The 27,688-nt window shown below is 41.2% G+C and overlaps 1 protein-coding gene across 11 annotated transcripts in view; it reads left to right on the forward strand.

Moving 5' to 3' along the window:
• ST7 (suppression of tumorigenicity 7) overlaps nt 1-26,898 on the forward strand; it is a 278,014-nt gene extending 251,116 nt beyond the window's left edge. For 9 of the 11 annotated variants that reach the window (XM_032761526.2, XM_032761527.2, XM_032761533.2 and 6 more), the window contains 4 exons: nt 6,585-6,735; nt 15,880-15,972; nt 18,721-18,860; nt 26,553-26,898. In XM_032761526.2, the coding sequence (XP_032617417.1) occupies nt 6,585-6,735; nt 15,880-15,972; nt 18,721-18,860; nt 26,553-26,648 (480 nt within the window). In that variant the 3' untranslated portion in view covers nt 26,649-26,898. The other 2 variants (XM_032761540.2, XM_032761542.2) reach the window with 1 other exon arrangement.
• Nucleotides 26,899-27,688: the final 790 nt, after the last annotated feature.

Below are 27,688 nucleotides of genomic sequence, written 5' to 3' on the forward strand. Positions count from 1 at the left end.
AGTTCAAATGCAGGTTCTGCCATGTCCAACTGTGCAACCCTGAACAAGTTACTTCCTAAAGCCTTCATTTTCCCATCTGTGAAACAGGAATAGAAATATTAGCTCTATCACAGAGTCAGTGTTAAGGAGTTACTGAGATAATGCTTGGCATGTGTTAGTGCGTAATCAGTGTTTGCAGTTACCATCATGTTAGTACTCAGGCCCCACCAGTTTAGAAACACATCATGCCCTTGGATGCCTTCGTTTGCTTTTGGTAGGCTTTGATGCCTTTGGTATACGTTGCCCGTTAATGCTGGTTTGGAATCCCCCCTCCTCATTTTTTCAGTATAAACTCTTATTTAATTAGTAAAATTAATGTTTTCATTTTTCTGTGAAGCCTTCTCAGACACAATGCTCTCCATTTGCTTCCTTAGTGCTAAGTTTATACATCTTACTAAGGTACTTACCATGTTGAATTTTATTCTTTCTCCATACATTCTCTTTTTCTCTCCTCTCTCTCTCCCTCCTCTACTCCTACAAAGACTATGGATCATCAAGGTGGGGACCTGACCTGATTCATGTCCATGCCCCTGAGGTAAATTACAAGTGCTTCCATATCTGTGTCCTTGGAATACACAAAGGATCCTTCCATATCCATGTCCTTGGATAGGCTGTGGGTGCTCCCATATCTATACTCTTGGGATACACTGTGGGCCTTCGCATATTTTTTGAATGAAGCAAAGTAACCAATGAATAGATTAGTGAACCAGGAAGAAGCAGGTACCTTGTGATGAGGACCCCTGAGTGGTACTGAAATCACCAGGTTTAATTTGACAATTCAGCTTTGCTTTATGCTTGCCTCCATATTGGTCGGTTAATGACCCTTGTTAGCCAGGTCTCTTCAACTGATCTGCTACTACAATAAAAGTGCTAAAGTATTTTACCTAAAAACAAACTCAGTTATCTGTGGGACATGTATACGTGGAAAAGACAAATCACCTCTACAGTAGTATGAACATTTAATTTTTTTTGGTAGCAAAAATATCTACTATTCAATGCACGCTTATATGCCAGGTACTATGTGAATGAATGCTTTACATATATTACATAGTCTTCAAAAATTAAAACCAGCAAGGTGTGTTTTTACTATTCCAGTTTTACAGATGAACAAACTGAGTTTCAAAGAAATTAAATAACATGTCCAGGGTCTCATAGCTAAACAGTAGAGCCAGGATTCCAGTAAGTGATTCAAAGTGGCAGATGGTAGATGAGAGGAGGTAAGGCAAGGAATCCTGGTGATGTGCACCTCATTCTCCATCACCACATGATCTGAGTGAGCTGTGGCTACTTGCAGTGTTTTTTGTCCTGTGCCTGCTTTGTGTCTTACTGATTCCAGGGAGTAAGCAACATTGAAACTCAGACTGTGTGGTGTCTCTCCCAGGTAGCACTGGCTTTATTCTCAGAACTCTTCATTGATGTTTTAAAAACATCTTTTCTGGTCTTAGGCCATTTTATCAGAGCCAGTTGCACCAAAGCATTGTAGGCATGAAAAAAATTTGCTGTCTCCAGTTATCTTTTGTTTGTATGTTTGTGTGTGTGTGTGTGGCTGTGTGCGTTTTTGATGCAAGTCTAGAAAATAAATTTGTATGACATATGTACTTACATACATGTATATACATATATAGAGAGAGAAAAATAAAAATACTTATTACAAGCCAGGCATGGTGGCATATGCCTTATAGTCCCAGTAACTTGGGAGGCTGAGGCAGGAAGATCGCTTGAGCCCAGGAGTTCAAGGCTGCCGTGAGCTATGGTTGCACCCCTGCACTCCAGCCTGGACAACAGAGTGAGACCCCATCCCTTAAAAAATCCTTATTATAGAAAACTTGGAAAGCGCAGAAAGAGTACAAAAGAAGTTAATCTCCCATTAAAATCAAATATTTAACCAGCATGAACATTCAACCTGTGACTTTCCAATGGTTTTTAATGCCTACCTATACATTTTTATGTCAAAATAATTAATAATCTGCTATGTAAATTGTTAGGGTACATTGATTTTTTTCCATTTAGTAATGTATCATGAATATTTCCCTGTGCTAATACATATTATTTCACTACCTGGTTTTGGGAGCAACTTAATAGCCATCCTTAACTGTGATATAAATTAATTTATCTGTTTTTTTCATATTTTGTTTATTCCCATACTTTTGCTAATGATTTTCATATGACTTATGCTATTGTTGATATTGAAAAATCCCAAAAAAAGAGGTGTATGAGTTAATTCTTTGGTATTAACATTTATGTGAATGATAACTATGGGATCATTTTCATTCAAATTATTATAGAATTTTAAGATCTTAGCAAAAAGCACTTTAGCAGCCACCCAAGGTAGCCTCTAATAGGCCACATCTCTTCAGCAGTTTCCCTGACAGGTGAGCCAGTCTCCTCTCAGATAACTCCATGAGTAGGCGCTGCTCACACCTAAAGACCACAGCTCTCTGCTTCTCTTCATATGCCCTGACTTTGGATGCTCCTGCAGTGGATGCTGACACAAATAGATTTTGAAAAGTTGCTTCCGAAATTTTTAGAAACACTGCACTTCAAGATCAGTGTGATTTTATCTGGGAAGGAAGTTAGAGGCAGGATGGCGGGCAAGAGAGCACAGAACGCTGGGTGAGCTAATAGCAACCAAGCCATTATTATAGATGGACAAAGCATGTTCTCTGATTTGTGAGCTTCAGTTATTCTAATTGATTTCTGCATACTTGTGGATAGGGATCTGCCCTCTTCCATTTATTTTTCTCTTGACAAGTAAGACGTGAAATGTTGTTCCATGCTTTTCTAATTTAAATGTTGCACGTGTTGAGAACTGATCTTGCCAACCATTTTAAGCCTGGCCAAAAACATAACACATTGTTGTTATTAGCCTTCGTCATTTGGTTAGGGCCAACATTTTGTTTGGAATTATAAAGGAGTATAAATCTCTTTTATAGTCATAGCCGATTTCTGCCATAAGATAGATAAGATGAGAAGGCAGAGTCATTTCCTTGATGTGTTGTTTTGGTTAGCCTCATAAGGCTGATTAGGCCAGGGATGTTCACTTTGGGAGACTTCTTGGGAAGTAAGATTTCAATGTAATTCAACTTAAAAAAAATATTACCTTGATGTGCAAGGCTCTGTAGGAGGTGCGGGGAGGGGAAATTAAGATGCAGATGACAAGGTCTTATGATTTAGCAGAGAAACAAGATACACAATAACTAATATAAGGTGGCATGTGAATAGTACACATACACAAAGATTAGAGAGAACTTAGAGGAGAAACAGCATTACCTCATGGCCTACCTTTGGGGCTGCGGATGATGTCCTTGAGGCCATATGCATCCCACTGAGCTTGCAGGCTGAGTAAGCCATCTGTCACACACATGTGTACTACTATTTTTCAAATGTATTATATGTAGATGCCCTGGTGGCCAACAATGCTTTTAGATTAATTTTGTTTTATTACATTTATTGTAGCTTTTTGTCATATTGTATATTTTTAGTCAGTAGCTACTACCCTGATGATTCCTATCATGAACATCTTTGAAATTTTTTCGTGTTAAAAATTGGTCCGGTTATCCAAAGATGAAAAACCATTGTTTACAGCAGTCAATGCTGTCCAAAAGACTTTTCTGTGATCATGGAAATATTCCCTGCATTGTCTAATACAGTAGTTATTAGCCACATGCAGCACCTGAGCACTTGAAATATGGCTAGTGAGATGGAGGAACTGAATTTTTAATTTTGTTTGGTTTTAACTAATTTAAATATAAATAACCACATGTGGTAGAAACTGTCGTGTTGAACAGGGATAGCACATATCTATAATGTCCCTTTGTCAGGAATTTTCTGAACTCTTCCCTTCCCCTGCCAGGTTGACTTGCCCTGCCTCCTCCTAGTTTCTTTTCTTCTTCTTCTTCTTTTTTTTTTTTAGACGGAGTCTTGCTCTGTCGCCCAGGATGGAGTGCAGTGGTGCAATCTCGGCTCACTGCAACCTCTGCCTCCTGGGTTCAAGCAATTCTCTGCCTTAGCCTCCTGAGCAGCTGGGATTATAGGGACCTACCACCATGCCCAGCTAATTTTTGTATTTTTAGTAGAGACAGAGTTTCACCATCTTGGCCAGGCTGGTCTTGAACTCCTGACCTCGTGATCCACCCGCCACGACCTCCCAAAGTCCTGGGATTACAGCTGTGAGCCACCGCGCCCAGCCCTGCTAGTTTATTTTCTACCCACAAATGTGGGTGACTACCAGGCCCACTTCTTCTCAGGTGCCCCTATTCCTGAAGGTTCTTTAGGCTAAGAGAAGAGTTCTTTCATAGATGCTTAATGAAATGTGAAAGCCTTTTCTAATCATAGAAATGAAAAGAATGGTAGTTTACACTTTTCTTTTAGCCACCATCTGATTGTCAGGGGCTTTAAGAAGATTTCTGTATACCTGGGACACATGAGTTAATTGTTTTTATATTTTATGTTTCAAATTTAGTAAGCATGATCCTTCTTTAAAAATTGACTATTTGATAAATGTGGTAGCTATGAATAATTAGAAAGTCAGATCAAAATCTTATTCCAGGGCTCTCATTAGGCCAGAAATTTCCCTTCTCCTTTGTTTTTTTGATGATGATTATTATGGATAACCAAATGCTCTTCCTTCTCCAACTTACTCTGGAACAATTAATACAGTTCATAACACTTTACAAGTTATTTATTTTTTTTCATGACTCGTAGCTTCAGGGTCCTTTAAGACTATCACTGGCAGTAGCAATGTACATTTTAATGGTTCCTATTAAGGTCACAAAATCACAAGAGGATAGCCAGGTAACTCCAAACATAAAATCCACCATAATATAAATATAATTATTTATATTATGGCTGATATTCATTATAAACATAGTGCAAATTGGATTGCTGGGTAATTCTCTATTCTTATTTTTCCGAAAAGATTTTTGTCTTGCACTGTTTTAAAACAAGACATTAGGAGGGAAGCGGTAGTTCATAGAATCCAAAAAGGCAGATGGCCAGAAAATTCTTTTAGAACTCATCATATTTGAGGAGTTCCACCAAAATAACAAACACCTCTCATGGACCAGCCTGGAAATGGGTCCCAGGTCTTTCTGTGGAGTGAGGCTTTCTATCCTACCTCCTCCCAAGTGTGACAACCATATCACTGTCCTCCTGCTGCTCTCTGGGTGTCTCTGTTTCACTTCCCTACTCTTCCTACTTTGAGGCCAGAAGCTTGGAGGTTTCTTCAAATATCAGACCTGGAGGGAGGAAGGTTTCAGTTGCTGAGCCAAGATGCCTGCATGTGTTCTCCTGGCTCCTGCTGGGCCATACACCTCTACACCAAGCGTGCCAATAGGAGAGGAAGCTTAAGGGCAACTGGGTGATGCCCAAAGGGTACAAATCCTCAACTAGATGACAGGGAAACATTGATAGTCGTGCCATAGTCTCCCTTCTGTATACCAGGACTCTTCTACCTTTCACTGTCTTTCATAAACTTCCACGGACAGAAAAATACATAAGCAATTATTTCTGATGCTAAAATTTTTGAGCACCTTTTTTTAGCACTTGCTCTTGCTGTCCATATCCCTCTGTAGTCTACTAGTCTCCATTTTACAGGAGATTGCATGGGCTGTTGTTATCTTTGTCTTTGGTGGTGGTGGTGGGGTGGGTGTATGTGTAGGGGTGTGTGTGTGTGTGTGTGTGTGTGTGTGTGTGTGTGTGTGTGAGGGATGGATCCAGGAGGGGAGAATGCCAGCCAGAAAAGAAAGGTTAACATTTGCAATTATAAAATAACCTTCAAAAATTGCTCCCTATCTATCCTATAGTAAAACAAAAGAATAAAAATGGAAACGTAGTCTTTTCTCAGCCCCCAGGAAGTATATCCATTCTTTCCCTGTACTCCTACCCACTTTGTCGAAGATAGCAATGAAGAGGTGTACACTGAGACCCCCATCCCCCACCCCTACTCCCTAGTCTTTGGGAAAGGATCTAAGAGTGTCACAGTTTGGGGTCTATAATGCTCCCCTCCCTTGGGTCTTCCCATGCTCTGGCTGCCACCCTTCCTCCCTGTAGCACCTGAGCAGCTGTGGGTGGCTCTTTTCATAGGACAAGATTCTTCTCCTTGATACATGTGCATAGAAAAAAATAATGGACAGTGCTACTCAATCTCAAATCTTTCCAGTGCACTTGGTTTAGCCACATAACTTCTTAACCTTCATGTGTCCATTTTACAAGGTTTCATTCTGCTTCCAAAATTATACCAAATTATCATGTCTTCTACATTTTCCTTTATGCTGTTTGAGTCTTATGTATTTCTTTGATTAGAGTGTCTTAGGCTGAAAGCCTCTGATCTTCACTGTAGGAAACTAGTACAAGGCTAATCATCTGTCAGCAAACTTTGTATTGCTGGATGTTTTAGTAATTGCCTTCAAATGTAGTAATGAGGTTGCAGGTTTAATGAAATGCTTATAAGTGGTGGCTTTAGGGAAATTAACTGCTCTGTTTTCAATACTGAATTCTAAATTACTTAGGTATTAACACAACTGTGTCCTGCTTTTTTATTTCAGTACCTACTAGAAATGAAAAGCTTAATCCTACCCCCAGAACATATCCTGAAGAGAGGAGACAGTGAAGCAATAGCATATGCATTCTTTCATCTTGCACACTGGAAGAGAGTGGAAGGGGCTTTGAATCTTTTGCATTGTACGTGGGAAGGCAGTAAGTAATTTTCTTTTTTTGAAACATTTTTAAGAGCATGAAAAGTTGCTAAAATGTTTTTGCACTGAGTGTTTATGATGAATAATGAAGATTTACATATGTACTGCTCTTGTGTTCTGTGATGGCCCATCTAGGCTGGTTAGTGACTTAGGTTCTCCCATTCCCTGGTGGTGGTGGGTATTCCTGTGGTGAGGCTGTTTCCACAGCTCAGAAAGGTAAGTTATATTATAGATGGGTTGAACCCAGATGTTCTTCAAAGGGGCACCCTGTCACCCTGAAAACCCTGTTTGGAAACTTGGACAGCCCCACAGCATCATGGTAATCTTCGGCATCGGGTTAGGCTTCGTGCTGGACACTGATGACCACTTCTTGATGGCCTTTCTGGGAGGGTTGGCTAAAAGCCACAGTTATCCTCCACTGGAACCAGACCAGCCATCCAAAAAGGTGTGGCAGTTATGCTTCGAACCAAGAACAGTGGCCATTGAACCCTAGTGTTTGCTAGGAGGTGTAGCATTCATGTATTAACGGATAAATTCTGGGTAGATGAATGTAGGGATAAATAAATCTGCGGGCTTGTTCTCCATAGATAATATTATTCCATGTAAGGAGAATAGGGTGTAATGGTGGGGGAGACATGCTCCCTGCATGTCATCTAATTGGGAAGAGGAACCAGCAGCATGTGGCAGCTGCCTGTTGATTATTCAGAAGGGAGAGGTCTATGGGGTGGAGTGATCATGGTTAATGTTATGAGTCAGATGAGATTTGAATCAAGCCTTGAAGAAGTAGGACAGTATTATAAGCAAGGACACTGTGTGAAGAAATGGTAAGTGGTGGGCTGTTTGAGAGGATGTAAATTAAGGAAAAAAGTCAAGACTATGAATTGTTGGACAACATGTGCATTGACACTCTGCTAGCATTAATTTTAGCAAAACAAGTGCAATGTGAAGCATGGGTTTCTTTTTCCACCCATGGGAAACTAAAACAATAGAGTCTTCTGACAGTTTTTTCCTAGCTCACCCTTACTGATCAACCTCACAAACAAGTGTCTTTTTAATCCTTTCACTCTGTTTATCTTTACTGCTTCCATTTTCATTTTGATAATCTGCTCCTCCCTTTTCCGGCCCTTCCCCAGCCCAGCAGGACTCCAAGTTGGTGTAGGAAGGGAGGTTGGGGGAGCAAAATGGGATAGTGTAAAAATAAGCTAGAGATGGGACTCAAAGTTGATTGAAAATTTTTGTTCAGTTTTGAAAATATTTCTTTAGCGAACTAGTAGTAGTTCTGCTTCTATAGATTACTATTTATAACTTGAAGGAGGATTTGATCAGTGCCTCCACCCCTCCTCAGTAAGTGTAATAGCACACTCCAGGTGGCCTGGGTGGCACCAGCAACTGTATTTAAATGGGTTAAGACACACCACTGTCCACTCAGGGTGTGTGTGAGCATGGTCATGATTCCTTCTGGCTTGTGCTTCCTGTTATATGTAAGATGTGCTATCAGAAAGGAACACAATACATGTTTATTTAAGCAAGAGAAAGAGACAGAAAAGCCCAGCAGGGTTGAACGTGAGAGGCCTCACCTAGTGTCAGTTGTCAGGAAAAATTAAATGGACAAGTTGGCTTACCAAATATTTGTAGATTGGCATCTTGGAAATAATAATAGAAGCTCATCCATTGGGTGTCATAGAAAAGAAAATTACCTGTCCCATAGAAAGGAGCCAAAAAAGAGGTGGAGCAAAGGGTGATGAAGACATGGTATCACCATAGAAAAATGGCATCACCATAGAAAAAATAAAAATCCTACGAAGAATAACTGGAAACTCTCTTTGGAAATTAGTTATCCATGTGGTCAGATAACAATGGGAAGATGCTCTGATCAACTGGAAGGGTAATGAGATTAAAAGAAACATGAAGTGAAACAGGGAGCTACAAAATCAAGAAGGATAGTTGTATAGGGATTTAATTTTCTCAAATTAAATTGGCAGAATGCTTTATTAGGATAAAAAGAGGGGGTAGGTTTTCAGGCATACCACAGTATGGCCAGGTACCTATAGGAAAGGAAAATTCTGCAGTTGATCCTTACAGATAAGCAGGAAGCACTCTGGAGAAGTGTTTGTGAAAATCAGGTAACTGTGATCCCAGCCAAAGTCACTTACACTGCCATTCAGTTTTCACAGAGAGCCATAACATTCAATTTTAGAAAAGAGGACTGTGGAAGTGCTTACTATATGCTAAATGCTTGAGAATGCTACGAACCTTGAAGAGTGTTTGTTTAACTGGGTAATTTACAGAGGTTTTGCATTTAGATCATTCACTCTTCTTGATAATATTCTGAGTTAGGCCGGACAGAGGTGGCCACATCAATTTTTCAAGACAGGAAACAGGTTCATTGAGATCAGTGTCTTGTTGAAGGTCCTGTGGCCACTGTTGGGTAGCCAGGATGTAAACCCAAGTTCACTTTTCCTTCACTCTACTGAACAACAGATGAAGAATAAGATCAGTCATCTCTGAAACATTTGTTTGGAAGCCTACAATTGAAATTTACATCACTACTTACAGCGTAGGGTGTATTTATTACACCTGATCTCTCTATAGTGTTTAGAAAGTTAATCATCCTATATAAAATTATATTTTGTTGTTTAATATTGACTTAAACATTTTAAATATCAAATGAGACCAATTTTATCAAATAAATAACAGGTATGTATAAATAAATGAAAGAGACTGGAAGTAAATAAGCCTGTTTTAAGTGATTACCACTCAGTTGTGGATTTTAAGTAATTTCTTTTTTCTTTATATTTCTGTTTTTAAATTCTCAACAAGCATAAATATGTGTATGTATATATACATATGTATACACATATATTTAAAAAATAATATAGATATTTTTGGTCTTTTTAAAAAACAAAGCTGTAAATATCATGCAATTTAGAAGAAAGAATTACCCCTCCAAACCCAGACAATGTTATCCAGTCTTTTGACATTGCTTCTGGATCTGTGTTCATTCTAAGTTAAATGGAGGTTCAGAGCTCTGGATTTTCTATCAGATGACCTGGATTAGAATTCTGACTGAGCTATTTATAGTAGCATTTACTTAACTTCAGTAATTTTTAGAAACTGTGAAGCACTGATGATACTGAATGCCCTACCCCACCCACCCCAGACTGGTGACTTCAGGGCAGTTGCCGCAGCTCCCTCTCAGGTCCGCTGGCCATGCATAGGAAGCCTGTGCAGGAGCAAAGGAGGCTGCACTTCCACCAGTGTACCACTTGGTGGTGCCTTTTGACATCTCCAGCCTCATAGTTTAGGTTTTTCTCCTTTGAATCATTTTTATCTTCATTCTGAAATTTAAGACCATTCCCCAACTCCCTTCCAACTTCCCTTTTTCATTAGAAAGAAAATTCAGGGAAGAAGGTAACAGTACCTAATTTTACTGGGTTCCATGTTTAAAATGATTATTAGTAAATTTATTTTGGGAGATTTAAAACAAATTCTTAGTTTCTGTCAAAAGTGTTCGCTGGGAGTAGGGGTGGAGGTGTATTTTGTTTTGCTTTTTAATGAATTTGTTATGTTGGAACATTAGCCATCCTTAATTAGTGGAATTAAGTGAGTTTTCCACCAATCAAGCTGAAAAAAAACCTCCCATTTTTGATAAAACCCCCAAAGTCCAGCTGATGCATGGCAGAGATTGTTTGGGTTTGAAACATATGGTGGTTAAAAAAAAACTGAATCCTCAACCACAAATACATCAGCATTTCAAAGGCTTCCAAAATGTTTGATTCATCACTGTCCCAGCCCCTGAAATTACACAATATGTTCCTCAAAGTCAAGATAATTAAGAAAGGGCAAGAGTTTTAATTTACAAGATTTTATAATATGTTTCCAGTTCATTACATAGCTGCCACCTTATCTGAATCATATTTATTTTAAACACTGTTCTGGCGATCCTCACATACATGCACCACTGGAAATATGAGTTGAACATAAAAAACATAGAAATGAAGGGTCTCGTTTGAACTGGGTCTTCTTCACTAGGGTATTACACCTATGGGGCCCTATTTTATTTATGTATTTTTTTATTTTTGCTGGGCCCCTATTTTAAATGGCACATTTTCTGTTTTACCTGTATTAACACTGATGTGGCTTTATCTCCTTCCTATCTTGATCTTTTCAAGGCTCTGTTTTGCCTGTATTTATTTTAGAAAGCGGGGTTGCCTGCCGACCACAACTGTGAACTTTAATTTTCTAGTTCTGTATATCAGGAGGCTAGTCTGCCATGGGGTAAATCACTTAGCCTTTCTTTGTTTCCGTTTTTTTCTACTTGACCAAGTAAGACTCTTTATTTTCTTTTTAGAGATCCCCCCGCCCCAAAGAATCCACTAAATTATGTATAAGATTTGAGGATGGTGTTTTTTAGGGGAACTAAGGCAGAGTATTTCCTTTGAGAGGGGAAAATGGCCCATTGTTGAAGCATAGGATGAGATTCTGATTCTAATTTATTCTCTTTGAACCTAATGGCAAATGCTGCTCACTGTAAGATGAGGTTCTTAGGGCATTTCCTCTAACCAAACCTTTCCTCCGTAAGGCTGGCACCTTTTGAACTACCAAAGAGAAATTCCACCACCCTCCCCCATAGATCCAAGGCTAAATTTTGTAATTTGAGAGAAAGCAATGATGGGCTAAAGTCGCTGGTCATAGCTAACTTACCCCAATAGCCAGACCCCAGATACTGCCCAGTAGAACCAACTTGCTCCTTTCCTTTATTCGGTCTTGGTGAATGGCTATCATATGGGTCCACCTGAGTTTTTAAAAAGTAATATTCTGTCTCTTCTTGATTGTATGTTTATTCATTCGTTACTTTATTCAACAAACATTTATTGAGTCCCTCCTTTGTGCCAGGCATTGGGTTGAGGAGATCAAGATAAATAAGAATCTAAAATGCTTTGGGAGGAGTGTGTGTGTGTGTGTGTGTGTGTGTGTGTGTGTGTGTACAGTGTATATAAGCAAAAAATACACACATATACCCCATATCAGATAGATAGTAGTGCTTGTATCCACACTTATACCCCATATCAGATAGATAGTAGTGCTTGTATCCACACTATCTATCATGACAGCAGGAACTGAGTATTAGAGTGGTGAGGGTCACTAAGAAGTTAGTGAGTCTGCTGTAAGACCCTAGTATTTCAGAGTAGAACATCATTTAATCCAACTAAGGGAAAGTGTTTTTCCCAAGGCCATACAATTAGGTAGTGAAAGCATGTGGATCACAACCCAGCCTTTTGACGTTTGAATTTGCTTTATTGCTGCACCCAAATGCCTCACTAAAAACAGATGGCCTTCGTGGCTGGTTAGCTACATTGAACTTAAAAAGAAGGACACGAAATTTGCAATTTGGTGATAATTTCCTGTTCTATCACTTGCATTTCTAATTATTAACAAACAAGCAGAATTTTTACTTATAAACTAGAGTATGACCTGACAGAGAAAGTAGGAACATTAGGTTTAATAGAGAGGGATATGGGGGAAAGAGAAACCCAACCTTTACTGAGCAGCCAGGCACTATATGTGGATGCCTTGACCTCTGCTGTTACACTTAGTTCCTTTACCAGCCTTTTGAGGCCTGTGGTATTCTCATTTTACAGATGAAGAGACAGGCACACAGATTAACGACCCACCCAAAGTCATATGCCAGTGAGCCTAGGCAGGTCCTGTTCATCCTTTAGATGCCACTTTGGCTGCTCCTCGATTATGTACACACAGCACCATGACTCCTTTGGAGGTGTTCATCACCGTGGGAACCTTTGCTGTTACTTTCATGATTGGATCCTGCTTCTGGCACTTGGTGGTGAGCTCCGTGAGGGCAGAGGCAGTGTGTGCTGGACTCACCTTTGTGTGCTTGTCACATAAGAAGCCACTCACCTTTTGACAAGCAACTGATTATAAGAAGGAGAGCTGGGATTCAAACTCAGTTCCCTCTGTTACAAATAATCTGTATAAAATTATCTAAGATACTCTTAGATTGATTACATTCTATCCTTGCCTATCTAGTAGGTACAGTAAGAAGAGGTCATTAGAAGTCATTGGGAAAATCAGGAATTAACTTGTTCATGTATCCATCCTTTTGTCATTTCTTTGGTTCTGTTTATTTTTCCCCCCAGTATCAATTGAGAATCTCTGATGGAAACAGCACTGATAGACTTGGAACCTAGAAAATGTGTCTGGTCAGGGATAGAAGAGGGCAGCATTGTGCCGCAGACTTGATTGTGAAGGCATGATCTGTTCTTTCACTAATCCTCAGTTTCATTTTGACCCTTAAGCAAATGCACAACCAAAATCAAGGTAGGGGAAGGGATGGCACACAGAAGAAAGTGCAGAAATATCATTTATATACCATGTATTCACTCTGAGTGGCCTAACTTTTTTGTTTTGTTTTTAACCCAATACATGTGTATTTTTAATTCCTCTGAAATTTGTGTCTTCTTAAGGATTTTTAGGTCTGTATTCATTCATAAAATAGATCTGTTCAAATGACCTTTTTCTATTCTTATTAGCACCACCAAATCAACGTGTTTTTAATACTTAGATTCGCAAAATTTCTGGACATTTGGCAAAAGGCACAAGACTGTCATGGAGCAGTTGCATGTCTTAGCAGTGAAAGGGACCAGGAGGTGGGAGGTGACGCTGGCAAGGCTTGTGCAGTGCCTCTCCCGGCCTCTCTCCGGACCTCCCCTGCTTATCTCACACTTGACTGGGCCCTGCACTGCAGGGTGGGTAAAGGATAGAATTGCAAGCAGAAATTGTATTTGCTTTTGTTTAGTGAAGCCAAAAGCCTTAATATTATTTTATGAGCTCAATGCAAATGGCAACTGACATGAGAGAGGTTTTAAGAGCACCATAAGCATCTATATAATCATGGGGGTGGAGGGCAATCCGGGAAGAGGGTGTGAGTGGGTGGGTGGCTGTGTGTACACATGCACTGTTTTTAAAGTTGTATTGTGTCTCTAACCTCCCCAAAAAAGACCAGAACCAATTAGAAAAAGGAAAAGGCCAACTTGTCGCACAAAATTCTGTATGCATGCCAAATATTGGAGTGAAAAACATGTAGCATTTGACTGAAAAGACACCAACCAACCATTAGATTTCTATGGTTGAACACTCTCAAGATCTTGCACTCGTGTATTTCATTTAAAAAATTACTCCCTGAAGTGCAAACTGACTTCAATTTTGAATAAAATTTAGCATTCAAATTTATAGCCACTTTGAAAACTGAGGGTTTATTTATATCATATGAACTTGAACAGATACCTAATTACAGCAACCCAGCAGCCCTTTGCACATGGAGAATCTGGATTTGAAAAAAACAAAACAAAACAAAAAAAACTTCCCACGTAGGTTTTTCCACATTTTTCAGATGCTTTTGTAGCAGCCATCATTTATGGGAAATGGCATTAAAATCCTGCCATAATGTAGTTTAAGTTTAAATTCAGTGCTTCCCAGAAGAGATTTTAGTGTATCTTATAAAGGCACTAAAAGGCTTATTTTTGTTTTTGTTTGTTTTTGTGGGGGGCGTTTTGTTCTCTTGAAAGTCTGGTTCTAATGAGAGAGATGTTGGTTCCTTGGAATGATCTTTGTGTGTTAACAACCTGTGCAAGGAACTCCTCTCTTGCTTGTTCTAGCGGGCAAAAGTCATCTTTGTTTGCGTGCAAGAAAAGGTCTGATTGAACTAGGGTGAGCCTTTCATTTTAAGCAGAGTTAAAGTCTGGGGTGTTTTTAATGTTTTAATCTCTGTTTAAGAGGTTTCTGTTATGAGAGGAAAATTGATAACATTTTTACCTCAGCAAACTGCCAGCAAACTGGCTCTGCTCTAATCCCACATTTATAGTGATTTATATTCTCTGTGGCAATGTGCTGTAACCTCAGAGTGATACCACTGCGGTGTAGATTGACTGCATTCCAAATGCTGGAATCACATACATAATGTTTTTACTTTTAAATAATATTCAGACACCAGAATAAATACCATATGTGCACTGATGCTGGTTACAATGGAACCTTGTCATTTCTTGTGAGGGAGAACATTCTTTGTTTCTGATTCCTGTTTGAAATAAGTATGCAAAAGATAAATATGTACATTGACAGCATTTTGAGAAGGCTCTGGTAGTTACACAGCTGAGGATGTAGCTATGAGTCCTTGAAATGTATCATTTAAAACTAAAAATATTGCTGCATGTTGCCACCATCCCTCACTAACATACATGAAGGCAAGGATTGTTATCTGACATTCCCAGAGTAGGGTAGAGCTTTTATATTTTATATCTACAGCAAGCTGTAGTAAGAGGACATCTGTTGAAGAAAAATTACCTCCATGAGTACTGTTCATAGGAACAGCGAGGCTAACATGCCGATGACATTGTAACAGAGAGAGTAACACACTTGATCATGGGAAAGGATGGATTGATTGGAAAGCCATAATTCAGTGTGAGCCCTAATGTCATCTGATGCTAAAAAAGCAGAATTTAGGTGGCCTAACGTCATCAAAATACAGATAATCTCTCCAGATCAATTTTCCCACATGATATTTAAGATTTAAACTTTTAATAAAGTTTAGAAACGCCTCCCGAGTTATACATTTTTAGATTTTTGTTTTTATTCATCTTGATTGGAATTCAAATCCACTTAAACAGTATTTTTTAAATCAACTTGGTAGAATGCCTTTCATATTTGTACATCTATACAAACTCCAACAAGTCGATCCACATTTGCTTCTTGGGGAAGCATTTTAATCCACGTTTGCATGATTACTATTTGTTTAACTATATTGAATTAGTGCCCATAACATTTTAATAATATTTAGTAGATGATGAAACCCTGGGCATTGATACTGATGGCTTCCCAACCCCTCTGCACCTCTGTCTCCACCCAGTTTTGTGAGGTTTGCCCAGAATATATAGTGTGAGATGAATGTGTGAGTAATACATCATAATTTATCTCTGACATTTCATCTGGCACATAGCTTGGTGGGGTAAGCCTTGCCTCCTTTGTAGAAGCGTTCCCTGTTATAAAAATGCTCAAACGCCCCTTTTTGCAGTTGGGAAGTTATAACACAAACATTGGACATCTCTGACGTATTTTTTCTCCTTTTCAGCTTTTCGGATGATCCCTTATCCGTTGGAAAAGGGGCACCTATTTTATCCTTACCCAATCTGTACAGAGACAGCAGACCGAGAGCTGCTTCCGTGTAAGTCTCACCTTTCAGCCAGTGAGGCTGTGTGGTGAAAGGTGGGGATTGGAAGAGGTGGGAATATCAATGTTTAGAATGTTCCTTGTCTTTTATTACTTTTCTCCAAACCCCTGTCCTTGTTTGATAGCATATGTATTAAAGTGAATTATGTGAGTGGGTTTGGCTTCCTGTTCCTCCAAGTCTCTCCAAATTTATCAAAGGGAAAGATGCCAAAGGATTGAAATGTAGCTGAAGAAACCCTATGTACTGATTGGCCTGAGCACAGAGACCCCTGGTTTGGGCTGGTATCTGCGGGGCTGGTCCATTGTGAGGGTTCTGCCTGGGCTCTTCAGCTGGACAGATGTGGTCTGCACAGACCGGAGTTTGAAGAGGAGCTGCTGACTGCGAGGGAGCTGCGCATGAGTCATGGGTGGGAGGCCAGCACCAGGAAGCTGGCATCATGGCCAGATGTGGAGTTGTGGGGCAGGGCAGTGTGCTCTGTGGTGAGGCTGTGCTCTGGCCAGAGGGATTTCCCGTGAGCACCTCGTGGGTTGCATGTAGTGGCTCGGAGTACCGTGTGCAGAGCACACGTGTAGTCTCAGCACTGTATGAAAGCACACAAAAGAAAACCCTGCCCTCGACTACCTTACACTGCTAGCAGTCTAATGACCCGTACCACATGTGGAAAATATTATTTTGCTTTGCTGTAATACAACATTGTTTTGACAATTCAGGCTAAATGGTTATTATCAAATCATACTATGTACAAGGATCATGTCAGACTCTTCATGTGGCCCTGACTTAGTATATATTTTTCTCCCTCAGACAGTAAGCTCCAAATTTTAGCTCTTCTCCCTTCTCTGTCCTCTCTCCTGCCATCTGTGCCCCTTCACCAGCCCCAGTTGTATCAATATCTTATAGCTGTAACATATAAGTACTTTCCCCAGAGAAACAGTGTAACCTTAAAGCCCTGGGTGCATAGTAAATTTCCAAACACCAGCATCATCAAGCCAGTCATGAATCTCCAGCATGGTGGGATCTGGGTGCAGAACTCAATAGCTGTCATCAGATTGAGGTAGCAGGAGGTGCTCACTTGCCTCCTTGCTGGCCAGACCCAGTGCGAGATTTGTTACTCAGGGAACTGGGAGATCCCCGTGATGTGTTTCTCACCGTTCGAGTTTGATTGTGAAAAGAGTCTGGTGCCTCACACATTAGATTTGATTTCAGAAATCCTCACCGTGGGCCCATAGTTTACCTTTTGACTCCCCCTTCAGGGAGATCCTTGTTAAGTTTTGGTTTTCTGGTAAGAAAGGCAGTTTTCTGAAAAGTACAATGTTTTTCAATGTTTTAATCGAGTCCAATTAAGTTTCCATGGGGATAGATTAGTTATTAGAACAAGATTACAGTTCTTAAGAGAAACCTTATAGGGATAATCTTTATAAGCCCGAAATAGAAAATTATGGCTCACATTAATTGAATGCAGTGCTCCAAGTCTGGTCTCCCTCCAGAATCTTTTTTGGTTGGATGTTGAGGGTGAGGATATGAAGAAGGTAGGTTGTTTTAAGTGCTACCCATAATTTGCACATTAAAAGTATAATTATAGCCACACGAGGCCCTGAGCACACTTGCTCCGTGTGTTTGAATCCCAGCAGGTTGACCTACCTGGATGTAGTATGCATATTTGTCTGCATGGAGTTCCTCCTGGATCCCCTCCACCCTCAGTATTCAACTTTGTGGATTACTGTTGAGGACTCTGAGGAACAGGAGCTGAATGGTAGAGAAAAGGCCTCTAGATCTTGTATTCCCTGAGGACCATGGAGCCATCTGGTCCTGTTGTTTAGAGTGGGCTGTTTCTCACGTGCAGTTTCACAGCCACTCCCCCAGCACCCCCAGCACCCCCAGCACGTGGCTCTTTCTCCTCCTGCAGGCCAGCCCCATGGATCCGGGCAGTCTCTCAGGCAGCCTCATCATGAGCACAGAGGAGGCGATTCTCTTGACCTTTGTACCACAGCTTTTTGGTTTTCCCAAACCCAGTGTTTGAAATATAATATAAAAATTATAGAGGGCACTCTAAAGAGCACCAGCTTTTCTTGTTTTTTGATGATTGTTGGAAGTGTATTCGTCATCAAGAGTCTCGTACAATTGTGCCAGATAACCCTAGCAGCCTTGACCTTCCCTCCTTGCAGTTTGAATAGACCTACATGTGAGGTCCTCGCTGGATATCTCTCTATGAGGGTGGCACCCCCCACTGACATACTTAGAGGGTGCCAGGAAAAAATACAGGAGAAACTAGTATCATCTCGTTATAATGATTTTTAAAATACAGGAAGGAAAAAATATAGACGGGACGCATTTTTTCCCTGTATGCTCGATTTTGGATTTTCCAGGTTTTGTACAATGAACACGTGTTTTGTAATTTGAGTAAAGTTTCATTGTTTTAGCTGTGTTTGCTTTTGAGAAAAAAAATACTATACATTAGGCATAGGCGGTGCTCCTCTTCCCTCCCATGAAGGCGTGACACCCCCAAATTAGCCCCCTCCTGCCTCAACCTAGAGTGCTGAAGACTGGACGGAGACTCGCGACCGGCAGATGGGCCTCCAAAGGCTGGGTCAGATGTTGGGTATGGTTGGTCAGGTGTGCTATTTTTTCATTTCCAATAGGCTTCCAACTCTTTCCCAAGCTCTGGAGTCAGTGCTGCCATATAGACCTTCCCTGAGAATGCATTTTACTCTAGCCCTGATATTTCCCTTTTGGTCTTCTCCACAGCTTTCCATGAAGTCTCAGTTTACCCAAAGAAGGAGCTTCCCTTCTTTATTCTCTTTACTGCTGGATTATGTTCCTTCACAGCCATGCTGGCCCTCCTGACACATCAGTTCCCGGAACTTATGGGGGTCTTCGCAAAAGCTGTGAGTGTTTGCCTAGAGGGAGGCCTCGGGGAATGGACGGGGAAAGCCAAGGGAAGCAGCGTAAGAAGAAATGGGGTTGCCTTGCAGAAATGGACATGAGCCTGCAAAGATCATTGCTCACCATTTAATTTTCATGATCATCAATGGAATCAAAGCGTTAAGGGTCAAATGAGAAAGTGCAGGTTGTTACTGCACACCTTGCCTCATTTCACAACAAATTCTCAGGAGTTTCCAAAAAATGCAGGAGGTCCAAAAGGATGGAATGATTTAGGAAATCCTAGCAAATGAAAAATGTGTGGGAAATGACTCGGTTTTCTATAAATTGAATGACATTATTTCTAATCGTTGGATATGGTGGGTCTTTCCTTAGTGAAGGATGAGATTTACATTTTCAAAGATGATTTAAATAATTTTTTTAATGGCTGTAAAGCCTTGTCTTGTTTAAGGAATGAACAGAGGGTGTAAAGGGCTTATTAAGAAGTAAACTGAAATGACATTTAGAAATATGGAAATCCATTAAGAGTCTTTAAGGAGCTTGGGGAGAGGAGCTTTAATAAGAAAAGCCATCTGCATTGACAGCCAAGAACCATTGTTTCTTTGTTGAAAACTGACCATTTCAACCTACACATGCAGTTGAGGATAAGTTTACTGATCTTGCCACAGATAAGTTTCAAACAGAAGGAACAAGGAAAACAGTATCAATTGTTTCCCTGGAACTCCATTCAGATTTCAAGGCGAGTGCAATCAGAAAGGATGATTTCTAACTTGGCTGGGTTGATTTAATCCCTTTCCAGATGAATGACATTTTCTGCTCGGCAGAGTTCAGGGACTGGAATTGCAAGAGTATTTTCATGTGTGTTGAAGATGAACTGGAAATCCCTCCGGCACCTCAATCTCAACATTTTCAAAACTGAACTCATCACTCTTCTTCCCCCACCACCAAAACTGCTCCTCTTCCTGTATTCCTGACCTCCGCCATCCACCCCATTGCTCAAGCCAGAAACTCGGCAGCCCTTCCAAACTCTTCCCTCTCTCACTCCCCACATCCCATCTGTCTCAGCCTTCACAGTCTGTCAGTTCTAACCTCCTAAGCAACTAGGCCTTCAGTAAATGTGATTCACCTCTTCTTTCCCTCCTTTTCCCAAAGCATCCCTCTTAGTCTAGGTCCTTGTTATTTCTTGCCTGAACTCCTGCCATAGTCTTAACTGGTCCCCTTGCTTCCTGTCTTATCCTCCACCAGTCTTTCTTTTATACTGACACAAGAATGGTCTTTCTGAATTGCACATCTGAGCATGTCACTTTCCTGCTTAAATTTCTCTAGTGGTTTCCCACTGACTTCAGATCAAGTCCCAGCTGTTCAGCATGGCATCCAAGGCTCTTTATGATCTGGCCCTTGCTTACCTCTCAGCCTGAGCTCTCCCAACTCTTGCACAGTCACTGCTCTTCAGCCATAGTGGATCACTCACCATTCCCAGAGGCACTGGGCTCTCACACACCTCTGCGCCTTTGCACGTGCTGTTTGCTGTGCGTGGAATGCCCTTCACTGTCACCACCCTGCTCATCCACTCTACTAATGCCTCTTCATTCTTTTGTACTCAGCTTTCTTTAAAGTTCTTCTAAGCTGAGTTAGGTGTCTGTCCTTTATGATCCCGCAGTATTCCATGAATACGTATATTCTCACATTTATTGTACTGTATTATAATTGTTGAAAACTTGTCTGTCCCATTTAGAATGTGAGCTCCTTGAGAGCAGAATGGTGACTTCTTTATCTCTGTATCCCCAAGGCTTTGCACAGTGCCTTGCCCATAGTAGGTTTTCAATAAATGATTATTAAATAAATAATAAATGGTAGTGGTCTCTGCAGAAAGAATCAATGGAAAAATCAGATACAGATTAGCATTTTTTTTTCTCTTCTTGTATACTTATAATCACAGCCTCTTAGAGTTGAAAGGGACCTGAAGCAAATTGCCTTTAACAGCAACCCTGAGTGGAGGTCACCTAGACTCATCTTGAATACTTTCAGTGATGGGGCACTCACATATTTATAAACATCAAAGCCCATTTGATTATTGGATGACTCAGAACTTTTCCTTGTACTGTAAAAATCTGCCCCCCTTTGGTTTCCACTTATTCCTATTCTATAGTGAGGGTACACCAAACAGCCCTCCTTCCTCTTGCAAATTCTTAGGACAGCTCACTCACTCATGGCCACCTCTAACCAACTACCTGCTTTTTCCTCCAGGTAGAATGTCTTACATTTCCTTAAGTCTTCTGTGCATGACATGATTTCTACACCCATTATCACCCATATTGCTGCCTTGGATGTTCCTTAGTTTATGGGCCTATACTACTTGTTATTTTCTTCTACTCCTAGCCAATCTCTGAGTAAAAGTAGTTGCCAAAACTCTGAGTAGAATGTGACTTAGTAAAATTTAAAATAAGAATATATTTACATTAAACAATTATTGCTCTTTTATGTTTTCTGTTTTTCTGTTAAACATTTTTAGAGCATATTTGTAAAAATATGTCATTAGTCCAGTATTCTTCATTAAACTAACTGTAATAGCACTTGGTGGGAGTTTTGAATCAGTAGAGATTCCCAGCTTTCAGTCTATGTATTCACCTGGCTGCACCACCAGAAATCCAAAATCTTGAGTATTAGCAGGAGGAATCTGTATTTTTCACAAAGCCCCTAGCATATTCTGAGGATGGAGATTGAGGGCATTCTCCCGTCTCCTTCCAGGGACACTGCTTGGAAAGCTGAACCTTCAAGCAGCCACTTGCAGCTGCATGGTGTGCCGTCAGAGCTGTTCAGGTGGAAGCTTTTCAGGAATCAGTGATTTCCCTGGCTGTATCTTGGAATCATAGAAAAACTTAAAAGTTATGAGGCCTGTCCCCACAACCCGAACTTTCTTGGTCTGGGGTCAGCATGGGCAACTCAGTTGTCAAGCACTCCCCTGGTGATGCGGATGTACAACCAGTGTATTGAATGGAATGAATAATTGCCTGAGCCTGCTTTAACCAGCAAGGGGATTGGGAATGCAGAGGAAGGATAGTGACTAGAATACACCTGGGTGTTCTCTAGGACTGGCCGTACAGCTGTGCTTCCAGAGTATCGGAGAGGGGTGTTCATTAAGGATGCGGGACAGGACTCCACTCGCCTCATTTCATGTTTTCAAAGCTTTGGTTTTGAGTATAGCATCAAATGATTGAATAAAATATAAATCTGCCTTTAGGGTCCTCATATTTTCTGCTCTACCAAGATGTGGTAGTTTGGTCAGCTCCCCATAGTTTTCAAATGTACTTTAGATAAGTTTGCATTTCAACCTCTATCTGGAGAATCACATTTATCTTGCCCTTCATTAAGGTCTAGCAGTTTCCAAAACGTCTGTAGAGACTGTGTGGGGAAGGAAGATGGATGGCCTGAATGAGACAAGCCCCTTCTCCCGCCGCCTCCTCCTCGACCTGCCCCCAGAGTCTTCTCTGCATCTTCACCCTGGTCGCTTCATCAGGCCCCTCCCGAAGCTCCCACCCCACACCCCACACCCCACAGGTTATCGCAACTGCCCTAGAGGCTGCCTACAACCATTTGCAGCTTGTGAAAGTGATTTTCTCAGCCCTTTGCTGAGATAATGTCCCTGGGACAATGACCTTTAGGAGATGCAGAGAGATTGCACTGCCACCCCCAGCTGCTGGCTTGGGAACTCCCCAGCGTGTTTACATGGTGACCATGATGTGCAGCCCATAAGGAAGCCCACAGGGAAGCGTGAACCACTGGGAAACAGTGGAAAAAGCAGCTTCCACTGGCATTTCCCCCTAATCTAATCTACCTCAGTGATTTAGGACTAACTCTTCCTAGCATGTTTAGTTACAAAGATAAGCTTGCACATATAAATACGTTATCATTCCAAACCCACCTCCTCACAGAATGTGGGAAGGTCAGGATTCTGACCCCTCTGTCTTTCCTTCTCTAGTCTCTCTCCTTCTCCGAGACTGAGCCTCTTGATTTCTGACTCTCATGTTCACTTATAGGCCTCGTCCTCTTTGAAGCCTGATATTGATTACCGTGAAATGTCAATTGTCTGATTGCAGTAGGGCACCTGGAAGTTATTCAGATAAGCAGAGGCGTTTTGAATGTTAATGAAGCCTGTTGGGAGCCGTGACCTTCTAAGTGATGGTGTTTCAGGAAAAGGAAGATCAGACAATTGAAATGTCATTCTCTTTTTTTTACTAGCTCAGTTTCTTTTTCTCACCATGAGACAGTCATTGAATCCTGGGGCATTTTGATTAAAGATATGACCATGTATCTCTGCCCTCTGGACAGTTTTAGACATCGAGATAAATAGACCGTTCCAGGTTTTCTTGGTGTTGCTCATTCAGACTTAACTTTTCAGCAGTAAATTTCCCCCTAAGTCAAGTGAAAACTGCTGTTTCTCCTGGTATATGGGTTGGGTCTCCAGCTAAAAAATATTGACTAATTTTCAAACATGCACAGAAATACAACTGAGCATCCCAAGCAAGTCTGCACCTCCAGACATTTTAAAAAAATATCTCCTGATGGAGCTTTTATTTGGTTATGAAGTGAAAGGGCTTAGCAGCTTCAGAAACCTCACGACGTTGTCCCTTCCTTGCAGGTATGGGATGGAAGGCATGCTGTGGGGGAAGGTGGCTTAGTAATGAAGGGAGCACATCTCAACTGGGGCTCGTGAGAGAGTAAATTAGGCCCTCTAGGAAAAAGCTCAAGGGAGTCTTTGTGAATTCTCCCAAGGATGGAACATTCTAGATAGGAGGGATAGAAGCAAATCATTCTATACATTGGAAGCATTGGGGCTTCGTATTCTTGTGGAACCTTGTTGAGAAGGGCAGGTGTCATCCAGGAAAGGAGGGACCACTGTACTTTGCTGTGCAGCATGGGGAAAAGGGAGCATTTATGGACATCAAACAGGGTGAAGCTTTCCTCTTGATTTTCAGAGGCTTCACTTTTGTGCTTTTTATCCAAGTCAGGTTAGTGCCCAAAACAAAGCAAACAAATAAACAAAGGCCTTTATTTTAAGCCAACATTGTAACATCTCCATTCATTCTGCAGCTCAAGGTGAGGCTCCCCGAGGTCCCCAAATTTTAGTGTGTGTGAATCGCCCAGAGTACAGACTTTGAGCGATGCCTGTTATCTAGCTGCGCTGGCTCATGTTCAGCAGTTGCAACAGCTCCATGGCTGCAATGGCTCAATATTCAGCAGTTCCTTCCCCACTCAACCACAACTTCAACAGTTCTAAATCTGCTTTTGGCCAAGTCTTCAGGATATAACTTTGCCAGCAATATCACCTTGTTTATTAAGCCCTATCTTCCACCACCTGTCAGAATCTCAGACCACTGTAACACTTTAGCTCCTCTTTATGGAGTTGAGCATTATAGACAGATGCTGTGGTTTGTGGAGCCTTGGTGGTCTCTGATTATATATGTGTCTGTGTATGTAGATATACATATATGCAGACATATATAGTTATGTTTGCACACATATTATGTGTGCATTTCCTATCACGTTGGGTGAATGCAATCAGTAGACTTGCTCCATATTATCCTCTTATAACTAGGATTTTACAAATGCTTTCAGAGTAATTAGGCAGTAATTGCTCATTCCCAGGCCCATTGTCTCCCATGATGCCTTCCAACTGCATTCATGCGTGCTCCCAGTCCAGCTCTAAACTGAAAAAGATAGGCCATCTATTCCGTAGGGTGGTTCTGTGCGCTCAACAAAGGATAATTTCAGAAGATTATCAGAAATTGCCATGTACCTGGCACCCGCTTGAGGATGGCACCATCTCCTCTTTGCTCAAGCACTGACATGGCTGCCTGTTTCTTAACTGCAGATCCAACCTGACCCGCAGGGCCCTCCCCAGTATCTTTCTAGCCACTTTTGAACTCTATTTCTTCTAACTGTCCTAGCTAAACTGAACCCATTTACTACCTTCTGGTCATACTGTTGCTTTTCCGTTTCTCTTCTGGCTGTTTTATTGAGCCTGGAGGGCCCACCCTGCTCCTATTTCTTCCTTTACCATCCTTATTCCATCTCTTGCTTTTGATATTCCAAGCATCCACTGGAGTCCATTTCACTTGCCTCTTTCTCAAGAGTATTTCTGCTCCTTTCAACAGAATGGATTCTCTCCCTTTTCCAATCCCAGTGCTTTGTTTGGGCCTCTATTCTGATTGCCATCACAGCCTATCTGGGTATTAGTTTGCTCTGTCCACATCTTCGTGGACCCCTCCATCACTGGGCTTTGAGCTTCCTGACAGTGGGAGTTTGGTTTTGTCCTACACCCCTTTATATTTCACCCAGCACTTAAGTGCCTTTCTAAATAAATACATTTAATTGGTGTAAAACACAGATTGGAGAAGGATCCCAAATTTTATGCTGTCTTGATTTTGCATTATATGGATCTCACATTTGATGATCTGGCTATAATGTGTTGCAGGCCTTCCCAGTGTGTGTTCTACTGGTCCAAAAACAAAACAAAACAACAGGACAGATTCTGGGTCAGCAAATTTGGGAAACTTGCCCACCATACCTCTTCGCGAAGACCCACAGTCCACAGAACATTTACCTAGTAAAGGAGCCTGATTTAACTTCACTAAATATACTAAATTTGCTTGACTTCAGAACTATGATCCCCAGTGCATTATATACACACACGCTGCACTACACTTCTATGAGAAATTCTTGGTAGTGCAGATGGTGCTGTGTAATGGACAAGGGCTTAGGAAAAAGGGCTCCACAGTACAAGAACCAGGTGTTGAACCCCAGTGAGACAATACCTGGGTTCTGAGCAGAGAGAGGGCAATGAAACCATCCCAACAACTCTCTCTTCCCTGACTGGGATAGGGCACCTCTTCTGCCGGATGCTGGATGGGGTGTCGAATGAAGCTGATTCTTCACAAGAACAGAATTAGAATGGATTTGAGAATATTTTAATAAGTGTCTCATGTGAAGCACTTGGCTTTCTTAAAAGACACAGCTAATGAGCTTTATTCTCTACATGAAAAGCAGAAAGAAATTTAGTAACCAAATGAAAGAGTTCCCAGAGGTGCAATCGGAACAGCCCCTCTTAACAAGGATCTCTCCTCCATGGAATAGCCAGTTTGCCACCTTCTCCCAGGGTCCCAGGCATGCTGCTAAACACGTGGCTCAGAAAGGAGCCCAGGCTGGTGTTTGGGAGGCAGTAAGATTGCAAAGAAATTCATACGCAACACACTTGACCTGTAAAATTGCCGTTTCCATTTAAAGTGAGCTCTACACCCAGCTAGATGAGCAGCTGGTCTAAGTTGTCACCATTTTTTAACTCTTGTGCCCACTTGCCACTAATCTGTCATTCCTGTTTGACGACATCAGTCATCTGCATGGCAGCTGGCAGATGCTAAAGGCTAGCAGGAAGACCTCAGGACTGTGGGCCACCTGTCAGGGGAGTGAGGGGGCTGTCAGCTGACACTTCTCCCCCTTATCTAACAGTGCTGGGGCCAAAGACTGGAATGCAGGTTTGACCATCAGCTGATGTTTCCTGTAAACATAAAGATGAAACAGTCGCCTTTTGAGACTTTCGTAATGCAGAGACTTAAGCTGCAAGCGTGGGTGGAGAGGTTTGTTTTATAGTCTTGAACAAGGTTTCTGCTGACTTCTGTGTCTGTCTGGTTTCTTTGCAGTTCCTCAGCACTTTGTTTGCCCCCTTAAACTTTGTCATGGAGAAAGTGGAGAGCATCCTCCCATCCAGTCTGTGGCACCAGCTAACACGGATCTGAGAGAAGCCCCGTCCTCCACTCACCTCACCCGCCGCTGCCACCGTCTCCTCCGTGCCAACTCCTTGTGGACCGCAAGAAAGCATGACTTTGAAAAAGGGAAGCCATTCCGAGATTTTAAAATGTTCATGGAGTATTCCATATTAAAAGCTGTTTTTGTTGTACAAAATTCACTGATGTTCAGTTCTATTTTATTTTGCCTTCAGAAAAGAAGAAGAAAGTCAAAAATAAAACTTTTGTGTATTGCAGCAGTCATTTGTATCCTCCTGTGTCTTCCAACCCTAAAATTGTTGATGTCCCAAATAAACCTTTGGATTTACCTTGAGTTTCCTGGGAACCTGGGTCTGCTGAATGCCACATCATGGTTTCTGTGCTGATGGAACACATCTCAGCAGGCCCTGAGAACCCCTTATAGGCAGAGGCTTGGAAAATGGAATCTGTTGGGTTCAACAGGACCATCATTGTCAAGCCCAAACTGTCCTTCTAGGCCAAATGCACAGAAAAAGCTCACAAGAGGAATCCCTGGAAGCATGAATGAAGCAAAATGTGTGTGCCATGGCAGGTTGTTCCGGTTCAGAGACTACTTACTGAATAGTGTTCAACACTGTAGTTCCAGGAATCATTTTGGTTTTGCTGTTTGAAAACTTCTTGTGAGAAAACTCCTGATAAGAAGCTGCAGACCCAACAGTCTGTGGTAGAACTTGACCAGTTTACTGTCATTGTCATTTTTAAAATGTTTTCTCATAAGGGTACTTTTAAATTTTCTATCATGTTTGCATTCCTGATGCTTCAGTGTGAGCATTCTTTGAGTATTTTAGTGATCTGAACCAAAGTGATCATTTGTCCTCACCACCTTTAAAAGCTTTCCATATGATTCATATCTTGCTTAGCATCTGGCTTTACTTAAGCAAAAAAAAAAAAAAAGAAAAAAGAAAAATAAATAAACTTGAATCCTCTATCTGAAGTGAAAAGTACCACTATTTAAAATCTCACTCCAGTGCCTAAAAACAAAGGGCCTGTCCTTTATGTAGCTTGTTTTTCCC

This window comes from Hylobates moloch, unplaced genomic scaffold (assembly GCF_009828535.3).
Source record: "Hylobates moloch isolate HMO894 unplaced genomic scaffold, HMol_V3 SCAFFOLD_1, whole genome shotgun sequence".
NCBI lineage: Eukaryota > Metazoa > Chordata > Mammalia > Primates > Hylobatidae > Hylobates > Hylobates moloch.